Source organism: Lytechinus variegatus, chromosome 12 (genome assembly GCF_018143015.1).
Source record: "Lytechinus variegatus isolate NC3 chromosome 12, Lvar_3.0, whole genome shotgun sequence".
In the NCBI taxonomy this organism is placed as follows: Eukaryota; Metazoa; Echinodermata; class Echinoidea; order Temnopleuroida; family Toxopneustidae; genus Lytechinus; species Lytechinus variegatus.
Genome location: NC_054751.1, coordinates 15,319,132 through 15,342,017, shown reverse-complemented (window position 1 = coordinate 15,342,017; position 22,886 = coordinate 15,319,132). Strand labels below are relative to the sequence as shown.

Sequence of the window (22,886 nt, the reverse complement as noted above, 5' to 3'; positions counted from 1 at the left end):
GTACTTACAGCTTAAAATTTTGTTAGAAAGAGAGAGAAAGAGAGCGGAGAGAAAGAGAGAGTGAGACAGATGGACGGACAACAACAAATAGACAGATGAAAGAAGGAAAATAGAAGTGAAACTGGAAAAGAAACAACAAAATTCCAGTTAAAAGCAATCAGATTTTGTGTTTCACTTTTGGTACCTGTTTTCCACTGGTTGATAGCCCCACCCCCCCCCCCCCCAAAAAAGAGAGAATTAAATGCACTATTATCAATTACAATAATGTGCATATCTGTATATCTATACTTCTGCTGGATATTATATTAATGCTTGAATAAGCCATTAGAACATTCGATAATGATCTTGCGTTTTTTGTCTGCGGCTTGCTCAAGCTACTCAAACAATTTCCAGCTCCCACTGACATTGTAGTCTAATAGTGCGTACATGAAAACATTCCCCATTCAGTCAACGAAAATATATCCATGCATTTGATAAATTCTTATTAAGACTAATAAAGATATTTAGAAATTGTTTTCATATGATTATAAAATTAGGGCTTAGCATGTAACTTTAACAACTTTGATTGAAACTTATTATTCAAGCGACATTGTTTGGTTAAAGTATATCATGACATGGCTAATGAAATAAATCAGTTTGATTGACTCATAGTAAAATTATACAGAATTAGAGTGTTTTTTCATTAAAACAAGTCTTGATAAAACAGGACTTGTTAATATTCATACTTTTATTTCATTTATGATTGTGAATCACACATTACAAATACACTGTTTTTACGTTGTACATGTACATCTTTCTTCTGAAATGTTCGTTTGTAAAAAGAAACTTTTCTTTTTACAGTGTAATAGTGTACATTGAATAACATAAATTCCCTCTGTCTGAACAGTTCCCAAGCTTCATAGAATCCCCTACTGTGAGTCATCCTTGAAAGTATGAACATTAATATCATTGTGATAAAAATGGTCATGGTCTACAGTGGGGTCTTTTACACCTGCCTGATCACTGAAAATACCTGGGGGGTTTTTCGATCAGGAATTCTGAACAAATCAGAAAATGCTAGGCTTTCTGCGAGTTTGGAAAGAATTTGATATCCTTGAAAGAAAATGTCTGTAGGCCTGTTACTCGTTAAGATACTTTTTGCAATGACAAGAACTTTCTCTGGGATGTCTCCAAGGTTTTTTATTAGTGTGAACGCAAATTCTGAAAAAATTTGATGTGCATGAGACAAGAAAAGCACACATTTTTTGTATAATTATTGTAAAGAAATGTTAATAGTCTTGTTGATCTACTGTATGTGAACTGTACATTCATCTGGTTCATGTGGGTGTCAATATGCAAAAATATTGGTAGTTTTTGAGGCCTGAATGATTTCTTGTAATTCAAGGGTATTTTCCTTGTCGGGCAGATGTGAATACATTTTCCTGTATGCCTTATGTGGTCTTCAGTCATGCAGAAACCATACAAAACATGAATTGCATTGTAGTTGTTCAACAGTCTTTTTGTTGCTAATTTTTCATCTGGATAGAAGGAACACACAAGAAAATTCTTGTCAGGAAATAATGTGCGAAAAGACCTCATTGTACTGAAAATGAGTAATAGAAATTCCCTACCATGCAATTTTAGAATTAGAAGTAGTGTTGAATATGTGAATATAGCATTTCAAAATTTTAAACTTGGTCTGATTTGGCCGATGTGTGCACCAATTGAATAAGTTCAGGTAGAGCTGCATTGTACATGTATACGTACTGATGAACTCGCGTGAACCATGAAATGGCAATCAACAATTTTCCAAGTATACAGGCGTATGAACAATCGATGATGTCATATCATTTTCAAGAATAATCTTTCAATTACCAGTTTTATCGCTTGGCTAGGGAGAAAGAATGATTACCAGGTGTTTTAAGATCCACTAAAAATACCTAGTATATTTTGTGAGTAGGAAATTTCTGTTTTTTGTTGCTTCCATAATAACCAATTTGATTATTTTGATTTTCCCTTAAAAGCCATATGTAGCTGTTGCCTATTCTGAGGGCTGTTTCATAAAGCTGTTTGTAAGTTAAGAGCAACTTTAAGAACGACTGGTGAGCGACTGGCGTAACTATCGCCAATGAATATACCATTTACCACAAGAAAGGGTCACTGGTCATTCTTAAAGTTGCTCTTAACTTGCGAACAGCTTTATAAACACCCACCTGGTTTATCAACATCATTCTCCTGGGTAACATATGCATACTCAGATTGCGACCAAAGCAGTTATCACTCCGAAAAACTTATTTTTTAAGACATATGATAAGAGCAAAGTGTATTGGTCAAGCTACATGAAAAATTGTCCCTTTCCTCTATAATATTGCAATATTTTCTTGCTATTTTTGTTGTAGCGGGATTCTCACATTCTTATACGTGGTATAAACTTCTCAGGATTTTTACACAATTCTGAACATCTTAAGGCGTGTCAAGTGTCAAGAATTACATGTGTACACACTAAATCAAAATGAAAATCTAATAAGCAGCTGAATCATTCTTTTTTTAATGAAATAATATATTTTTCATGATTCTTATAGCTTTAATTTTGTTTTCAATTCAAATGTGAAGTTGCACATCACCCGGAATTTCACCCAAATGCAGTTTTAAAAGTTCGGGGAACATTGTTTGACTTGCAGTGGCATGTTTCAATGTGCAGTAAATTGGCTTAGTAGAGATAAATTCACAGAAATAAGTCTAGCCACAAGGAATCAAAGATGCATTTAAAACTCTTTGGTTGTGCAAGGGCACAGGAAATGTGCTCTATTGATATCACCAATGATTTACAATATTCTATACAAGTTTGTTTTATGACTCTTTCAACCAAACGATCATTTGTCAGCCAGCAAAATGAAATTGAGGTTTCCTATGGAAGCCATTAGAATTTTGAACTGAATGGACAATTAGATTCAATTCACAATTCATTTTGAATGTTAAAATCTATGGTAAAAATCCATAATTAAGGATTTTGATGAATGACATTCACATAAATACAACTACATGTAGATCATTGAGATGGTGGATAGAGAAACTACATCAACAACAAAATAAACAGAAATCTAACGCGAGATTTATAAATCAAATGAGCAGACCCACCTCACAATAGGTGGTTTCAGACTGCTTCATAGTTCGTCAATTCCAGGTATTTTCTGATCAGAAAATACCAGGTAATTTCAGCAGTGTGAAAGCAAATTACGCCGAATCTCCCTGAAATAGTACCTACTATTTAGTGGGTATTTTCTTTCGGGGAGATAACACGTAATTTGCTTTCAGACTGCCCAAATTACCTGGTATTTTCTTATCGGGGTAAATTTCCTGATCAGAAAATGCCTACAACTGACAAAACATCGAGCTGGTCTGAAACTACCTAATAATGAATTCTGATTTTGTAATAGAATAGATGTATTGGGGGCAACAAACATCAAAACAGTTCCAACTGAATTCTGTTATGACGATTCCCTGATACTGATATAGGCCTGTATGCTTCTCACACTGCACTTTTTTTCCTTAACCCGGGAAATAGGTGGGGCTAAGGTTGAGGGTCTTAGCCCACAAATTTCCAGGGTTTAAACTTAGCTTACTTCGGTTTCACACTGCGTCTTAGTAAAGTGGGCTAGCATGGTAAATAGCAGCGTTACATGTAGCTGGCTTATTGTGGTGCTAAGAGATGCAGTCTGAAACGAAACGGCTAAGGAAAAGTGGGCCTGAGCATTAGCCAATCACAGAAGTCAAAATTGCATGTTAATTACACGCTGTCAGGCAAAATCATCAATATTCATGAGCTATACTTTAGTCCGGGGTTAGTATGGGGTTAAGAAAGACAGCCTGAAACAATAAAAATATAGTATGGGGTTAAGGATAGTCTGGGTTAAGGATAGTATGGGGTTAAGGAAATGTAGTGTGAAAAGCGTAATAGAATGTAATAACACACTGTATCCAGTCATTTTTGGCACAGCATAACTGTCCAGACAAATTTCCTTGGACAGTGGTGATGTCATGCCATAGCCATTTGAACAGTAATTACTCTACACAATGTTTAAAGGGCAACCCAGCCTAGGCGATAAAGTGATTTGCACAGAAAGCAGTCGAGTAATAAATCACTGAAATACATGCAAATTTCAAATTGGCAATTTATTTTAAAAAAAAACATCTGGCCTGGGACTACTCTCCCATTAGTCATGTAAATTTCATAAATTTGCAGTTTTCCCCATAGCTCTTTTTCCATTAAGGTAGTGATCAGAATATGTCATTTGTGACATTTTGGGTTGTTGCTCATTAAAAATCCTTTTATATGTGATTTTAATAGTAGAAGTCCAAATAGGCATTTGTCACAGATAATTAGCCTAATTATATGACAGTGACCTTTACTGGCAATTGTAAATTCCATGTACATTTATCACATCATTTATCATTCTTTCAAACAAGAAAACAAACTCTTTATTCAGAAGGTTTGTTTTTCCATCATTCTCTCTAAGGGTGGGTTGATATATTATGCTCCCTATGAACATATGAACTATGAACATATTTTGTATGGTGAATCAAATTAAATTAGAATCCTAATTGCTTGAATTAATGAATTACATGAATTAATGAACTACATTTTCAAGTTCATAGTTTCAACAACAACAGAAATAACCTCAACAAAAGATGTTAAAAGAACAACAATACATGTGTATATTGGTGAATAGATTTTGTTTAAATATAGAAGTGGCTACATGTATAGCCTCCATGCAGCTGTGGTAGATCAATGTACATTTATAGTATACATGTGCTTAAAATGTGAAATGTTATCTAAATGACTTTATTGACATCAACTCGTGTGTGTACATCAAATTAGTTATCAGACCAATGTAATTACATTCAGGGCCCCACCTCTGTTTGATAATCAAATTACTGTACATGTGAAATTGTGAATTCATGCTTGGTGACGCTGCCTTGAATACTAAAAAATAAAATAAGAAAAGCATGTACATGTAAGGCATAAAGAACAATAATACAATTTGAATTATGATGCGATTGCTTATATTGCATTGCTGACATATAGATTGAAAATGGGAAACAATTTAACCTGTATTGTCCAGCATTAGAGGTCATTACAATTGTTTTTCATTTCAATCTAGGGGCAATTTTGCATATTGTACATTGCTTTCTATAATAGTACACAATAGACAAATTAATTGTTTGCCCTATTGTGGACAAAGATCATAGGCCAGCTATGCCACTCATGCATGCATGCAATCATCAAATTTTCACAAAACTGGGATGATAAATAATTTATGTTCTGTTGGGATAACAAATATTCGGAAGTACTCCAGTATGCTGTGCCTTTCAAGTAAAATATGCAAATAATACATAATTTGATATGAAATTCCAAAATTATAATGAATACTAGTAGTAGGGTAGATCAAAGGCAATGTTCAGAAATTAGTGTTTATAAAAATAAGGGGAAAATCTATTTTATCTGTGAAAATAGTAAAAAAAAACTAAATGTCCCTTTTTAATAGAAATTAGAAAGAAAATATGGAAAATATATTTCTTGTTGCAAAAAAACTAGTAGGATAGTCACTCAAATCTCGCCATCTCCCTGAGCCATTGCATAAATCTGCCATCATTTACAAGTAATCTCATCAACTTCTAAATCCGTATCTACCTTTTAAAACTGAAATATGCAAATTAATAAAATTGTAGGGACTGAAGAGGGGTTTACATTGCAGGTACATGTTGTGAGGATACAGGCCAGCTTTCAAGTCTTGAGTTTCTAATGAGTTAGGCCTTCACACCAGTATAAAATGTGTTTTGGGTCTGAATAATGTTTATGGAGGAAAAAATAGAAAGCCTTCATTCACACAGAAGAAAGGCTCAAACTTGGAACATGGAATGCAAACAGGAAATAAAAAAATCAAGCTGGAATGTGCTTATTTCTTCTGGAAAATCACAAATTTAGTCATACTAAATTCAACAATTACTGGAATGTTGTTATAGGAAAAGGTAATAATCTGTTTCTTGTTCAATTTTGAATACAGGTTTGTAGTTTATAATTTAGTTTCATTCAGACCAAACCAATGTAGATTTCATGAGGGTAGGAGGAACATGTTAGGAAGATGATTTAAAACACTCTTAATGAGAGTTTTAAACATTATCATTAAACTTTACAAATGATCATTGGAATATTTTAGAAAAAACATGTTACCTATTTAACCTGATTAATATCTAATTGGGAATTAAGATTTAGAAATTACATACAAACCACAGAAAGACACAGTTCTGAAGTAGTTAATGTACGTGTGTAGTTTCACATCATGTACGTACACTCTGAATATTGGTAGTCTGAATGGGATGAATCTGAGATCATGTAGACAAATCACAAGTAGTAACCCAAGCTACATTATTGAATTCTTTGGAAGTAGTTCACCAGGCAAAAATACATGAACATGAACAAGAATAGCCTTTGTCTGGGTTATATATACTGTGGAGTCTGATACTGCAAGCAAACTCATCAAAGATCATATTTCACAGACAAACAAGATTCTGTAAATATTTCTGGTGGAATGATTGATTCTCTCATTTCATGTAGAGAGGGTCGAGATATTTTATGTTGATGGCAGCAACCCGAGACTTTTTATTTGTTTATGGCTGCATTCAGCGCAATTTCTTTCCACAGTTCAAATGGTTAAGGTTTGCAAAGACATAACCATGTTTGTTGGTAAAAAAAACATTTTTCAACAACATCTCAGTGATCTCACTATAAATGTTTCCTTGATAAGCCTTCTTCTTTTTGGTGTAGTGATTTATACTCATGCCTTTCAATCATAGGTTCTGGGTTTGATTTCTTCTTCATGTGTTAATTTCCTGCAGCAATAAAGTTATCCACATTGGTTGCCCTCAACCCAGGTGAGGTAAACTAGTACCTTGTAGGGTTAAATCCTTGAATGCGTGATGGCTGGATGATGGTCCGCAGTAATATGATACCATATTTTAAACGGAAGTCCAACCTGAAAATAAGTTGGTCAATAAAAGCAGAAAAATTAGAGAAAAATATTCATAATGGTTGGATGAAAATTTGTCAAAGAATATTAAAGGAAGATCTATATGAAATATTAAAATTCTGATTTCCGACGTCACGGGTAAGCAGCTCATTTTCTTTGAAAAAGTTATTTTATTTGTGGCGGATATATATCATCAGAGTTTATTTCATATCCCCTTCTATGTAAGAAAACTAATTTTACCAATCACGTTCCACTTATGAAAAAAAAAGAATTTATTACATTAATATTAGACAGGGGAGCTGCTCATAATGTCACAGATGAAAAGCTTAAAAGATTCTTACAGGAAACTCTTTTATTCTTTGATTGATTTTATTCATAAAACCTTTACCAATATCTCAAATTATGTTGCTTTTTATCAAAACTATTTTCAGGTTGAACTTCCCCTTTAAGTATGTCCAGTAGAATATATATGCCACTGTGCTATAATGAATGTACAAACATATAGTTACACTCTAAAATTTCAAGGAGATTAGCTGTGAATTGTGACCAGCTAAACCTTGGATTTATATTTAATCATTTTGGATTTGAATTTAACCCCTTGTGGACTTAATTTAATACCAAAAGATAACTTGTTTTAGGTTTAAAAAGTTAATCCTTAAGATTAAAAATGAATCCAATGTTCAGCTGGTCATTATTCGCAGCTGATCAGGATTTATATTAAATCCTTTTAATACAATTTGCTTCATTTTTTTTTGTTATTCCAGAACTGAAGCTGTACAAGCAGAAGCTAAAGAAGATGGCCCAGCAGCTGAAGTACGAAGATGGAATCAAATCTTCTCTTCATATATGGCAGAATGAGATCTTACCGAAGTGGGATGAAGTGTGAGTATTGCTTTAAATGTATCAGTTATTAAAGGACAAGTCCACCCCAACAAAAACTTGATTTGAATAAAATTAAAGAGAAAAATTCAACAAGCATAACACTGAAATTTCATCAAAATCGGATGTAAAATAAGAAAGTTATGACATTTCAAAATTTGGCTTCATTTCACAAAAACAGTTATATGAACGAGCCAGCTACATCCAAATGAGAGAGTCGATGATGTCATTCACTCACTATTTCTTTTGTTTTTTATTGTTTGAAATATGAAATATTTTGATTTTCTCGTCATTGTCATGTGAAATGAAGTTTCATTCCTCCCTGAACACGTGGAATTCCATTATTTTAACATTTTGTGCTTCAGGCAAGGAGGTCCTTATCGTCAAATTCGTAAAAATTGAAATATTGTATAATTCAAACAATAAAAAACAAAAGAAATAGTGAGTGAGTGACATAATCAACTCTCTCATTTGGATGTAACTGGCTCGTTCATATAACTATTTTGTTAAAAATAAGCGAAACTTTGAAATGTCATAACTTTCTTATTTTACATCCGATTTTGATGAAATCTTCAGCATTGTGCTTGTCTGATTTTTCTCTATTGATACAAATCAACATTTTTCTGAGGTGGACTTGACCTTTAAAGAGTCACAGGGATTTAACAATGAAGAAGTTTTTTATTTCTTCGTCCATGCATTCATTTAGTATATGACTTAAGTATGAATGTAAGCAATTTTAATACAACTTGGATGATTAGAGGGCCATAGACTGACATTTACTTTAGAATTTTGAGTGTTGTGTACATGTATAGAGATTAGAATAATGGATATTTCATACATTTCAAAGAAATACACAGAAGTGTGTATATGACATTAAAACAGTTCCATTGTTTGCCTGCTTGCAATGTACACATTGTATTCCTGTTATTTCTTTGAATAAGCAAAATTTTGAAATGCCTTAATATCTGTCCTATTTTACATCCGATTTTCATGAAATTTTCTGTGCTGAGCTGGACTTACTTGATCTACATTTGTTCAAATGAACTTGTTGTTTTGTGTGGGGTAGAGTAGACTTGACCTTTAGGTTAATCCAGACTTCAGAATAATATGGGCCGCAATGTTTAATCACCAAAGACGTGCTATTGCACTTACACTGGAATAGTTTAGAACAGGAAGTGAGAGTGATTTGTTATTCACTATTTGTCCAGTTCCTGTTTAATGTTGAAGGAAATCAAAGAATATTAGTTTCTCAAGAGTTAGTTTCAATTTCAACCAAAAAAGAGAAAGAAATGGGTGCATTACCGTGCATCATACACAAAGGCCGTGTGTGTTTATAAGAATTTATGTAGTTAAAAAATACCACTTAGGCCTGTTTTTGAAGTGCAAAAGGACATGCAAGCTATGGAGATACTCCCCGAGAAAAAACAATGAACATTGATCTGCAGTATACGTAATACATACATGTACACACAATTGTATTCAAAAGACATGTTGAAATACACGTGAGGTTGGGGAAAATCTTCAGATAAAACAATGTAGGTGGAATCGTGTTTCTAGTATCACAATTCTTGATTTGATAGATTGTAACAGACTATAACAGGTTAAAGGGAGCAAAGTCCATGGCAAAAAGGGGAGTATCCAGGCTAAACCGTCATCTTCAGAGTGATTTTAAAATGTCAAAGTCATTCAACCATACTGATTTTATTTTAAATGAATGATATTTTGCATTGTACATGTATGTTGTCCAACAATAAAAGAGTATGGTAGCCTACTTAGGATGGGTGGTGGGAGTCTTCAGTATTCCAGTGTTTCAAAATAAATCCAGATAGGCTATGAAAAGTGACTAGCCGAATTTTTCATTTATTTCAAATCTTAAGGATTAACTTTTGAATATCAAAAGATTTAAATTCAAATCTTTTAGATTTGTATTTAAATCTACAAGGTTTAAACTGAAATCTAATATTCGGCTAGTCACTATTCATAGCCGATTTGGATTTATGTTATTAATCCTTGGGATTTATGTTATTAATCCTTGGAATTTAGAGAGTAGGTCTTGAATTAATTGGATTAATCTACATGCTATTGATTCAATTTGATTGCCAGTGCTATTGTTTCAACTTTGACAAAATGTTTTGTGGACAGATCAAATATATCTGTCCTAAAGAAATGTTATTCATTAAAAGATTTTGCAACAAAATTCATCCAAATTCCATCAACTTTATCTGTTAATTAATGGTTTCTAAAGTAGAAAAAGAAATTGATATTCATCTATTCTAACCTGTAGTATAATGTAACATTTATTTCTTGCAAGTACTTGTACTTATATTTCTTTCAAAAGTGAGTAGAAACATAAATATCTTATCACTTGACTTCCAATCAGGTTTGTTCAAATTAAAACAGCAAGATGAGTCGGGGGGGGGGGCACTCAAATTATGCTTTGATGGGGGTGTCCCTCATGAAACCCTGAAATTGGGATCTAATGAACTGACTACAAGGGTAAAATGGGGGATCTTGGGAACTAAATATATAGCGGGCTGTATGAAAAACAGAATCTACGGAACGGGATCACGGTACAGTAGATATGCGCACACTAGCACTGTGCATGTGTAACTGGGCGCATGGTGGGCGCTAGCGGTGCATGGAGCTGCTAGCGGAGGGAGTTTTTAAGCCTCGCATGCAGTTCTTGCATGCGGTGCTCGCGCTGGTCAATTTCGGCAGGGCTAGGAAATATATCTATGTTTCGTAACCGTGATCTTGCGAGCGGGGCTGGGTGGCTTCTCAATGGAACTTTTGTCATTTTGGAGTATCTTGAGGACTGAAAATTAGGTGTGAAAAGAGGGGGGTCACCAAAGCGGCACGTCCCCGTACCACCAACATATGTGAGTGCCCCCCCCCCGCTTGAGTCATGATTGAAAACGCCATTACAAAACATCGAACGCACACACAATCAGCGGTGCACCATTCAGTGTCAAAAATATAAAGCTGATTATATGTCGATTGTCTGAATTTCCCGTTTTCATCAGTGCAGCTTTATTGCACAGTTTGACCCATCACAAGAATGGTCAATTCTGGCATTCGCTTGTGTAGGCTTCCACTGCAAGAGAAAATTTAAAGACCTTTAAAAACTCTTTCTGTGTTGCATTCGCGATGCTGAAGGTCATAAAGTCTTAGCTGATCGTGTTTACAAACGCATCTTTTACAATGTTTAAATTTTCCTCGGAATCATTATTTTTTATTCCTCATATCCATGTTTTGTAATCATGCTTTCAATCATGATTCATGGTCCCGTTTAAATTTCGAACCACATTAAACACACCCTTAGATAAGAGAGAATTATACTAGTTTAGCCAGTATCTTATGTTTCCTATTAAAACTTCATAATGATAGAACACTTAATACATGTATCTCCCCACTTTTATTCCATTTTATTGTAGACAAGAACTTGAATTGCAAAGTATCTATTGAAAAGTTTTTTAAGATAAAGTCTTTTGGGCTTTGTTTACAGTAAACTGTTCATGTGGGTGTGTGTGTTTTTTTCCAACTCTCGAAAGGTTCTATCACACCCGTTCAATCACAAAAATATCTATGAATAATGAGAACTTATTCAGAACTGATAATTATGCATTTACACTTACCTGAATCAGAATAAAGTTGTCATAGATATGAATATGAGCCTACAGCGATCCCTGTATCCTTATTTGAACTAATGATACACATTTGCGTGCTTTGTTGCATTGTACTTATCAAAATTGTCTGTAATTAGTTTTCACACTGCAATAATCTCAGTTACTTTAAGGTAATCTCAGATTAAAGTACTTGTGATTCCAAAAAGTATGCTAGTTGGGACATTTTCCCCCAGATATTCTACTTTACTTTCACACAGTCAATATATTTGGTATTTTTGTTATTGGGTTGGTGTAAAACCAAATCCAATTCTTGAGGCAATTGATAGAAAGGGGGAGTTTTGTAGCTACATGTAGTCATGTAGCTACATGTAGTCATGTGATTTTTTTTCAATTCATTAAAGCCCCCTCAATATTAACCTCTACACTTTGAATTAGTCGGCAACCTATCTAAGTTTGGGGGTTTATTTTTTTTAATTATACTTATTATTGTCCTTGTGTTTTACTAGTTATTTGTCAGTAAATGTATGTGGGAAAAATCGATGAAAATAAAAAATCGATGAAAAATTTAGTGGGCTTTCTTTAGGCTGTGTTTTATCAAATGCCAGCAGAGCTTTTACAGATTTTTACACTGATTTTTTTATCCAATATTCTTGGAGAAATCTTTATAAATCTACTGTGTTAACTTTCTTCATTGCTTTTTATAAAGAGAAATCTTAGTTGCTTTCAGCAGCAGATCCTTGCAGAATTTTTAGGAGTTGATGTTTAGAAGTGACACCCCCCCCCATAAAAAGAAATGATAAAATATAAAGAAACTAAGGGCCATCACCAGCAAGAGGGGGGATGAAATTATATGATGAATGGAGTTAGTTAGTAGAAACTAAGCCAAAAATGGGCAGAGGCCATCTATATGTAGATTTCTATTCGCTTTTTATCTCGGGTCGACCCTGATATTAAGCAATAGGGCCTACATGGAACTCCCAGAATACCCCCCACAAAAGAATAATTACTGTGTGGGAATAATAAAAAAAACAACGGACAATAGTTCATACTGTTATACTCAGAAAAATATTGGACAGATGGTAAACAAGTGGCCAATTGCTTTGCTTTGAAAATATCGAAGAGGCGTAGGTGGTAATCTATATCGTATGGAATAGTCCACCCACGATCGCAATGACATTGACAATGACAATTGGAAAGCTGTATTGTGAAATGAATAGAAAAAAATATTACTTGTGTATCGTATAGGCCTACTTGTATATGTAGATTTGATTTAAAACTGATTCCAATACAGTAGGCATATTGTGTGCAAACAAACAATTTCACACATGGAAATATCTCATATTGCACTTTCCTTCCATTTACAGGTATACCCCCACAGAAATTTCCAAGCTTGCGGGAAGCGTGCGACTAGCTTGCGCAAGCTTGCGGCATGCTAGTAACTAGCATGCGGCTAGCTTAATAAGTGTGTAATATGCGTGCAGAGTAATAGTTAAGCGATCTTTTAGCGAGCAGGGACTGTTCGCTAGCATGCACTCGCTTATTAAGCGAGCGCCCGGCTAGTCGCATGCTAGTTACTAGCAAGCGGCACGCTTAAATTTCTGTAGGGGTATACACTGTATTTTTATTTTGGACTACACAAATTGTTTTTATAGTGCTCAGGCTTTTTGCACAGGACTTCCATTTTTCGGAAAACATATTTTTATGATCTAACATGCAATGACCCAATAAGTACAATACTAGCACAAAACAAGACACAGAGATATAGAAATTCTTTTGTACGTGATAATGTGTGATACATGTACATGTCCATGATGGAATAGTCTATTAACAAATTATGAAGTTGTCACTTCCCCTATTGTACACATCTATGCTTACGTAGATGCTGGAAAAAATGAGCCAATCAAATTTGACTATGAGGCCGTTCTCATTACGCTTTCTAAAACTAGTTTACTGGAAGCTGATTCAGGAAACCAGTTTGGAAGATCGCTTTGCTAGCGTTCCCACTTGATAACACGAAAGTGATTTTCTAAATCACTTCACGTAAAGCGCTCTTGTTGCTATGGAAATGCTCTCAGTGGGATGAAAGTTTCGCGCAAAATCCGAAACCGCAGCATAGGCATTCTACACCTGTCGTGTGGAGTAGCGCGCTCAAAATGTGCGAAGATCGCTTCCCGAAGAACGGTTGTGTCCTCACGTTAAAACCAGTTTAACGAGGCAAAACTATCTTGAAAACTACAACGCGAGGTGGTTTTCCAAACTGGTTTGGAAGATCGCTTCCAAGAGCTCTTCGACCGTTCTCACTACATGTTAAACTAGTTTCCACTTTCCACTAAACTAGTTTCCAGTAAACTAGTTTTAGGAACGTAGTGAGAACAGCCTCTATGAAAACCCCATTCTTGGAATTTGCCAGCCATCTTGAAGAAGATTTTTAAAACTGAACAAAGTGACATAATATTTATATACATATAGCTCTATGCCTGGGTATCAAAGTAGTATCAACTAAAAATAAAAATAAAAGATAACCAGAATTATGATCTAGACTAGAATGCAGTCATTATATTTAAAGAGAAATGCTAGTAGTTGCAGTAAACACTGATTTCATGAGAAAGTCTGTAAAACCAGGCTTAGTTGTCAGAATATCATCGAGGTAGTTACATAAACTGAACTTTGTGAAATCTTGAAATCTACGCTGAAAAACGTTCACACTGAAGATCACCAACACAGATAGGCACATGTGGGACAGTGTATTATTATTGCTGGGATAAAGACCAAACGGAAGTGCCTGAATCCGCGCTTACTTTGCTTATTTCTCAGCAATTACACAATTTCTCCCAGAATCCTTTGGCACATAGTTTTTTTATTCATACAAACAGACACTTGGGTGGTCAGTATATTAGATTCTGTAAAAAGTCATTTTGAGATTGTTACCAAAACTGGAATTTATCTTTAATCTTGCCTACATGTATATCGTTAGAACACATATAGAAATTCTCAAATTATGTCACAGTGTATGTTTTGGTTTGTACACCAATCTTATTTGAAATTCAAATTGTCATGTATGATTTCATGCAAACATCTGTAACTTTTGATTATTGGAGGCAGTGAGATCAAAGATTGTGTTTATTTGTAGGCAGAATGTTGAACTTTGTAGTTGCATTCATAATCATAAAATGAGTAAATAAATTTATTATTGATTGTTCATGATTCTTATGTGCACACATGGATCATGAATGTGAGATACTGGCAAATAGATGGTTCGAAATATTGTTGTAGATTGTGAACAAATATTTTTATGAAATCAAAGTTAGAAGGAAATGACTCAAGTGGCTTTATAGGCAATCTGCAAATTATAATCTGCCATAAAATTCCTTGCGGAAGCCTCTGGTTGGTGGAATTATTTTAATACATTTTATGCCAGTGGATAATACAAGTAGTTAATATAGAATCATTGAGTTGAACTTAATATGCTTTTAGGGACCTTTTTTTTTTACTTTGAAAGAAAAGTTTTTATAATCTTGATGGAGTTGCAGGGCCATTAAAACAAAAGTTCATTGACTTCCTCCAAGAATCAAATCTTTAAGCTCCCATTTTTTTTTTCAAGTTGAAAAGAGAACTGAATTGAAGTCAATTTTTAAGAGTCAAGGAAGAAAGAAGTGTTCTTCATTTTCTTGGTAATTTCATCACTTTCAAGGAAATGTCGATAATAGTTGGTCATTTCATGGATGTGAAGATGTGAAATATTGAATTTCAGCAACTTTTGGGAAGGGGTTATTTATTTATTTTTTATGTGGTCAAAGTTTAAAACAATGGTTTTACAAAATGATGAAATGGTTTTTTCTTTTTTTAAAAGTGGACACTGGAACTGCATTTAAAGGTTTTGACTACATGTAGTTTGCAACATCTGTGAAATGGTGTACAATTAAATATTATTAATCCAGTGGTTATTGCATCACATGACCAACCATAGTCTGTCCATGGTCTTTCAATGATATTTCCTGGTATAGCTCATTGTAATAATGCATTATGACCTTCATTTGAACCATTTAATAATAACCCCCACACAGCAGAACAAGGTACAAACTCCATATTTATAAAGCCTGATAAATCCGTTTGTTCTCTTTTGGTTATAAAAAATAAGTGCTACTCCTACCAAAGATCATGTCAACTCGAATAGAAAAGAGTAAATTAAAACGGTCGATATATTTTGCCAGCAGTTTTTCTATTCCCCAGATAGTTTATATCACATGGGCTATTAAAACCCATTTTTATTGAATCGCCATTTGGTCTATGCTTCACTTGGTCTTATTCCTTTGGTCTAATTTTAACTTTGTGAAATGAAAATTTATGTAATTTCTTTTTATTATGTTTTATGTGAGCAATGTTGCTATTACCTTCATCAAAATGGTATATTATCATCATGTGTATCATGTGAGCTATGCATGCAGGCACATGGCTCTATTCAACCTGATACATGTTTATGATCCTATTTGATGACTAGAGCTGGAGTGAGTCACTTCAAAAGCATTTATAATGTACACAGAGGTCATACCCATAATGCACTTATATCCTCCTAGACTGAGAATCACGGTGTGTGTGTGTGTTTGTGGTAGAGGGGTGTATGTAAGAAAGGGGAATGAAACCTTTGGAACAAGATAGCTTGTGTGAAAACAGAAAAATCAAAGAAACAGATCAACGAAAGTTTGAGAAAAATTGGACAAATAATGAGAAAGTTATTAGCAATTGAATATTGCGATCACTAATGCTATGGAGATCCTCATATTGGCAATGTGACAATCTGACAAAGGTGTGTGATGTCACTTGTGAATAACTCTCCCATTACTTTAGCATATATTTCACTTAAACTGCCACATCTATCAGTGTATCATGTGTACTTTCTATATGAGGGCATGTAATACATGTACATCATGGATTAAGAGTTTGTATCACCAGAAGAAAAAGCAAAGTCCATCAAAGGGAAAGTTGTTCACATGTGACATCACACATCCTTGTCGCATTGCCAATGGGAGGATCTGCATGGCATTAGTGATTGCAATATTAAAATGCTCATAACTTTCTCATTATGTGTCTGATATTTCTCAATTTTTTTCTTTGTTGATGTTCTTTGATTTTTCTGCTTCGAAACAAGCTTATGTGTTCCAAAGGTTTCATTCCCCTTTAAGGGAAAGGGAGGGGATAACATTAGGGATGGAAGTATTTCAACCTTCCAAAGAAAAAAGAAGAGCCCAAGGATATTGTATGTTAATCTCTACATACAGTAGCAAGCTCAATCCCAACAGGATTGGTAAGGGGGCAGTGAGGAGGAGGAAGAGCATGGGGGGCATGATCAGAAGATATTTAGATGACGGCCTGGGGTGCAGCGCTAGCATCATAATATTTTATCAATACAGATGGATATAGAAAATTTAGTCAAGTCAAAGTGGAAAAAATACATAGTCCAACCCTCAAAAAAAATCAACAGCAGTGTCCGCTTTAGCTTGGGACTACATGTTGATGGCTTTTCTTAATTTCATTTTCAATATTGTGATAAATTGATACCAGATCTGAAATTCAAATTTTCTTTTTAAGACCAGTTTATTCATACACAGTCAAATGTGGATAGGGGAGTGTTTCTTCTCCTAAATTTAGTTATAATTCAAGATCAGGGATACATTATCTTACCTTAAATGAAAAAAAAATGTTAAATTTTCACTCACTCTCAGTCTGGTATTGTAGCCATTTCCCTTGGTTTTGTTAGTTGAGGATTGAACAAATCCATCATGAAACCACGAATAAATTCTATAGATTAGAATGATTTATGTGGCTGAAAAGGGGACACAAAAGCATGTTTTTTCTATGATCCGCTGTCTCCCTAGTATTATTTTGTGTTATTTCTGAAAATGATACCTCTACATGTGAATTTAAACTAGTTGCCTTTGTGATTTATGGAAGTAATTTGTTGAATTCTCTGGCAGCATTTCCTTAGAATTGATTGGGTAAATGCCACTTCAAAATTTCACAAATATATTTTTAAAATATTGAATAAAGAATTAAGATCTGTATGCACAATTTTATTTTGAAGTATATTACAAATTTATTCCATATATTTTTTTCAAGTTTTTATTTATATTATAAAACATCAAGTGCATGAAAGGGAGGGGGTAGTCATAGATCTCTTACTCCATCAATTTACTTGTTTTTTAAAATAAAATTTTCCCTTATTATTATTGACAATTGGAAAAAAGTGAGAATATTCATAGACAGACCAGTTTAGTTTCTGGGGGCTGATAAGTATCAAATTAGGTATTTTGCTTTTGAGAACTTGAGATATTGTCTAATACAGATATTTGTTTTATTTTGTATCATATATTTACAGTAAGAAGCACAAGAAGACGAGGGAACTGTGGTGGCAGGGGATTCCCCCGAGTATTAGAGGGCGTGTCTGGATGCTGGCCATCAAGAACGAACTCAATATCACTCATGGTTAGTAGAAGTTTTTCTTTTTATTATTTGTAATGCGTCGAATGTGCCTGGGAGGCGAAAGTGAACTAAATCACGATAACCCGCAGGTCTCTCCTCATGATATAACTGATTGAGTTTTAATAGTGCAGGTGGACCACGACACGGGGTTTCTTCCGTACTTTTATACGAATACGAAAAGATATTGACTCTCGACACATTACACTACTTTCATGAGTTACAGGCTATCATAATGCAAGGGAGGATGTGGGATAATTCAAGGGTATTTTTGTACACATTCATATGCTATCTATAAAGATTGGTTATTCCTGACTGATAAGCCTGTGTAACATCCTACAAGGCATTTGGAAGAGTTTGGTGTTTGTCAAAATTACTAAAATAGGATATTTGTGGATTTGAAGATCTAACTTGTAAAAGTTGAAAAAATCTTTCTTGAGTTACCAACTTTGCATTCGGGTGTCTTTACCCCCACACTGGTTTAAAATCTTGTGTGACCCGAGATTTGTTCCAGATGTACTTACCTTGAAAATCTAAGACCTCTTTACAGCTGAATTGTCATTACAGCTGGATTGTCAGTACGTCACATAATTGTCATTTTCATTTGTTGTCCTGTCTTATTTCTTTTTGTTTTTTAGAATTATTTGAAATCTTCCTTATCCGTGCCAAAGACAAAATCAAGATGTGTAGTGAATCAGAATCAGAGGGCATTGGTCTTGAAGAGAGTAAGTTCATTATCACTTTAAATTCTGTATGAAATGGTTCTTCATGCAGTTTAAAGTTGTTTCTTATATGCAAATTCATGGGCCCATATTCTGAGGTCAGGTTTAACTTAGACCACGGTCTAACTCTGTGCTAACACTATGGGGAGCCAAAAGTTCAAAAATTATGTTAATATTGCATTTTTCTTATGTTTACATTTTTGTTTCCTTTTTCTTTCATAGTGAAGAAAAATACTTCAGTTGTCATTCCCAGACAATTATGAACAATTTGGGTGTCATATGAGTTTAAAAATAAATTGAATTTGTATTGTTAGGATTTGTGCTCCAATTGGCTCTCCAGAGTTAAACCAAAACTTTAAACCAGGGTTTGATTTAAACCTGAGTTCAGAATATGGGCCTTGGAATTTACTCACATGACTCTTTGGACGTACAGGATCTGGTGACATTTGTGTGATGTAAAGTAGCTGTTTCATAATGATTCAGTTTAAAACCAGCCCACCTAACATTTCCATGTGGATATTGTCAAATTGAGAAACAAAATTGAAAAAAAGTAGTGGTTAACTGCAAATCAGCCAAGATAATTTGATAAAGGTAAGTGTTAATTTTGTACATAACATTACTCCACACGTCCCATGCATCATTGAAAATACTGAGGAAGGAATCAGAATCGAACAGAACTTTTCCCTGTCCAATCAATCAAAATTCCAGTGACATTTGGAGGCTTGTAGTCAGGCCCTCCTGATTTCATTTCAACCCAGACAAATTCAGTTATAGAGAACAACATGCTGCTTAAAACATTTAAAGGTGCGTTCAGTCGACTTACTTGAGCTAGAATCCCAATCATAAACAACTTCTCAAAACGTTCACACACAAAAAAAAATGATTGTTGCAGGCCAACGTTCAAGCATTTTTTTTTTCTTCGTCAGAGATGTTTTTCTCCTTATTTCAAGCCTACCCACCTACATGTAAAACTCACATTGGATTTTATGTCATGCATATCCTTGCCTCGTTTCATTCAGACTTAATTTATGGCAATTATAATGTCATTATCGCAGCTACCATGGAAACCACACTTTGATTATGTGTTGATTGGTTGCTGTGTCCTGTTACCATGATAGTTACCATAATGGAAAAGTTACAATTGTCTTTAAATAAATTGGGGACCTGAACCAGAATAAGGCCTTTTATATTATCATTATTTAGAATTCTGTTGCTTTTCTTCAATTTCTTTAGTCTCACCTTTTCCAGCATTTTTATGATGTTCTCATTTGATAGACGCTTGTCCTAAACTGTGGTTTGAATAAATGTCAATGAAAACTGCGTATCTAGGGTAAACAATGTAAATTCAAATGCTACCCAAGAGAACCCAACATGTTTTTGTTATGAAACATGTAAATGTGTGCAATTGGTGCTAGTTCTAATAGATTTGATGAAAGAAGTTAACACAGTATTTCACACTTGAAAAGTTCTGAAAAAAATGATGATAAAATCAATCGATGCAATGTCAAATCGTTGTCTTTATCTAAATGATATTTAAAAAATTTACAAATTAATTGCCTAATTTCAAAATTTTTCCTAGAAAAGAGTTCCTATGAAATAAAGGCATCATGTTCTTTATAATGATGTGTTGAATATTAAAATGAGCCAACCATACAATAGAAATTATGGCAGACTGGTTATTAGTCCATAGCCTCCTTTTCTCATCAATTAGGCTGATGGTGAAATATTCCTGCCTTTTAAAAATAGGAAAACAATTACCCAATGTTCTTTTTTTATTGTCTGGAGGCCTTCAGTGTAGATGAATATTGTAATCATGATTAACCTATTTCATCTCCCTCTCTCTGTCTCTCTGTCTCTGTCTCTCTTGCCTTATCTAGTTCATGCTGCTAGTCGAGAGAACAGCGTTGATGTTATCAAGCTAGATGTAGCAAGGACATTCCCGCATTTATGTATATTTCAGAAGGTAAACAGGAGGGGAATGGGGACGGGCATTTACATCTTCCCAATCAGCAAATATACCTTTTATTTCTGTGGAGAATGTTTCATGAAGCATATTTTCTGTGATGTTCACTGACAAATTTGCTCTAGGCCAATCAGATGCAAGGATTATGGTAGCTTACAACAATGTTCAGTGAAAATCAGTGTCTATTTTTTTGTGAAATACTTCCCTAACTTATAGGAATTGTATTTGTATCTTAATCTGAGAATACCTATTTTAACCAATGGAATAGCAAAGTATTTGTAATATTCCTGATAGAGATAGGATAACACATGACTATAAGTATAACAGTCTTTAGTCTTCTTGTAAGCCTAAAAGTTGGAGCAGATTTGAATGCTTCAAATAAATTATTGGATATTTTGATGCCTAAACTCTTGGTAATTCACAGGTATTTTTCTGATCGGATATGTGTGAAGAACCGTAGAAAGCCGATGTTGATTATGTGATAAGCTAGGCCGAGCATTGTATGGCAGCCATGCAAACATGGCTGTCAAGTGCGAATTCATGTTCAATTGTGCATCCGAGTATGAAAAGAGTTGGTAGGGATATTGATTCCTCTTTTAGTTTTAAGTGGTGTCACATTAAATGAGGGAAGATATTGAACTGAAGGATGGGAGGGGATGGTAACACAGATTCTGGTTGGTATTGCTGGTAGACAAAATGGTACATTGCCACTTGGTCCACACCCATTTTGTCTACATGTAGTTACTGTTTGATCTTATCCCATATGGTCTAATCCTAGTTTGTCAATCACCATTTGGTCTAATTGCTACATAGCCTATTTTCCATTTTGTCTAATATCTAATTTGATACTTATTTTGTAGAATATCCATGCGATGTAACACCACTTAATTAGATGAACAGTATATAAACCAGATTTTTCTTTAAAAAGTGCAAAAAGTTGGTAGACGAAGTGTAAATTAGACCATCTGATCATGAGACTATATGACAGTAAGCCCATGTTAGACCAAGTGGTAATTCACAGCTCTACCAGACCCCCCCCCTCCCTCCATTCTATTCATCTCTTTAATGAATACTCATGTAATTAGGTTGCAGAAATTCAAGGACAATTACATTAATGATGTAGCTTGCAATGATGAAATGCTATTACTACATGATTACATTAAGTGTTTGGAAGTGGCATCATTCTTCATTTTCATGGTTTGGAAATTTCTATTTTAGGAGCTTAATCAACAGAAACGGTACAGTGTATTTACTTTTTCGTCATGGTTTGGTTACATTATCTATTTTGTATAGGCCATGGAGATATCTCATATTCAGGAAAGATGACTCCATCAGTGTTTGTTTCATATAGGTTACTGTATAGGCAGTTCATTTTGAACATGAATGATATATTTTTATTTTATAGAGAAATGCCAGTAGTTGCAGTAAACACTGATTTCATGAGAAAGTCTGTAAAACCAGGCTTAATTGTCAGTAAATCATCAAGGATCTAGATCTGGTACAGTTGCATAAACTAAACTTTGTGAAATTTTGAATTCTAGGCTGAAAATGTTCACACTGAAGATCACCAACACAGATAAGTGTATAATTATTGCTTTGAATGTCGGGGCCCGACGCTTGACCCAAATCCTGTGCTTATTTGCTGATTTTTCAGCAATTACACAATTTACTTCAATAACTCCATACATCTACTTGATTTGCTAGTTCAGCCCTCTGGACTGCCATACCCGAATAGAACTCCCAAGGATTTAAAAAGCGCGAGCGCGCCCTCTCCCGTTCAGGCTTACTACCCATGATCACCGCGCAATTAGCGTCCATCTTCCTCTTTTGCTTTCGGCAAGCCACCTGTCAAGACGTGCTCAGATAAGTCTCCTAAGAGCTCAAATCTTTTTGAGCTTTGGTATATTTTTTTCGCTTATCTGTGGTGCATTCTCCCTTTTAATTTCAATCTTTCCATTTGTGTGTAAGATTGTGTTCAGAATTTACACTTGGCGTGACTTTTTAGACGTGTTTTTGGAGACACTTAAATTGTTTTTCTAACGTTTGAGTTCTCGTCGCGCCGCATCGCTAGCGCGTTCGCGAGGCACCGGGCTTGGCCTGCCTACGTGGCAGCAAGCCCTCACCACCTGTCATGGTTATTGTTCTTCACGTTCAAAGCGTGGTGGCTTTTGGTGCCGTTTTTTAATTAAATTCTAGACAGCCTCTACACTTTGTT

General features: G+C 34.6%; 1 protein-coding gene across 1 annotated transcript in view; it reads left to right on the top strand.

The window, feature by feature from the left end:
- The window catches only part of LOC121425739 (TBC1 domain family member 14-like), a 53,313-nt gene that overhangs the window by 14,390 nt on the left and 16,037 nt on the right, over positions 1-22,886 (top strand). The window contains exons 4-7 of the mRNA XM_041621920.1: positions 7,772-7,889; positions 17,886-17,992; positions 18,625-18,711; positions 20,586-20,671. Of these exons, the coding sequence (XP_041477854.1) occupies positions 7,772-7,889; positions 17,886-17,992; positions 18,625-18,711; positions 20,586-20,671 (398 nt within the window). The remainder of the gene's footprint in view (positions 1-7,771; positions 7,890-17,885; positions 17,993-18,624; positions 18,712-20,585; positions 20,672-22,886) is intronic.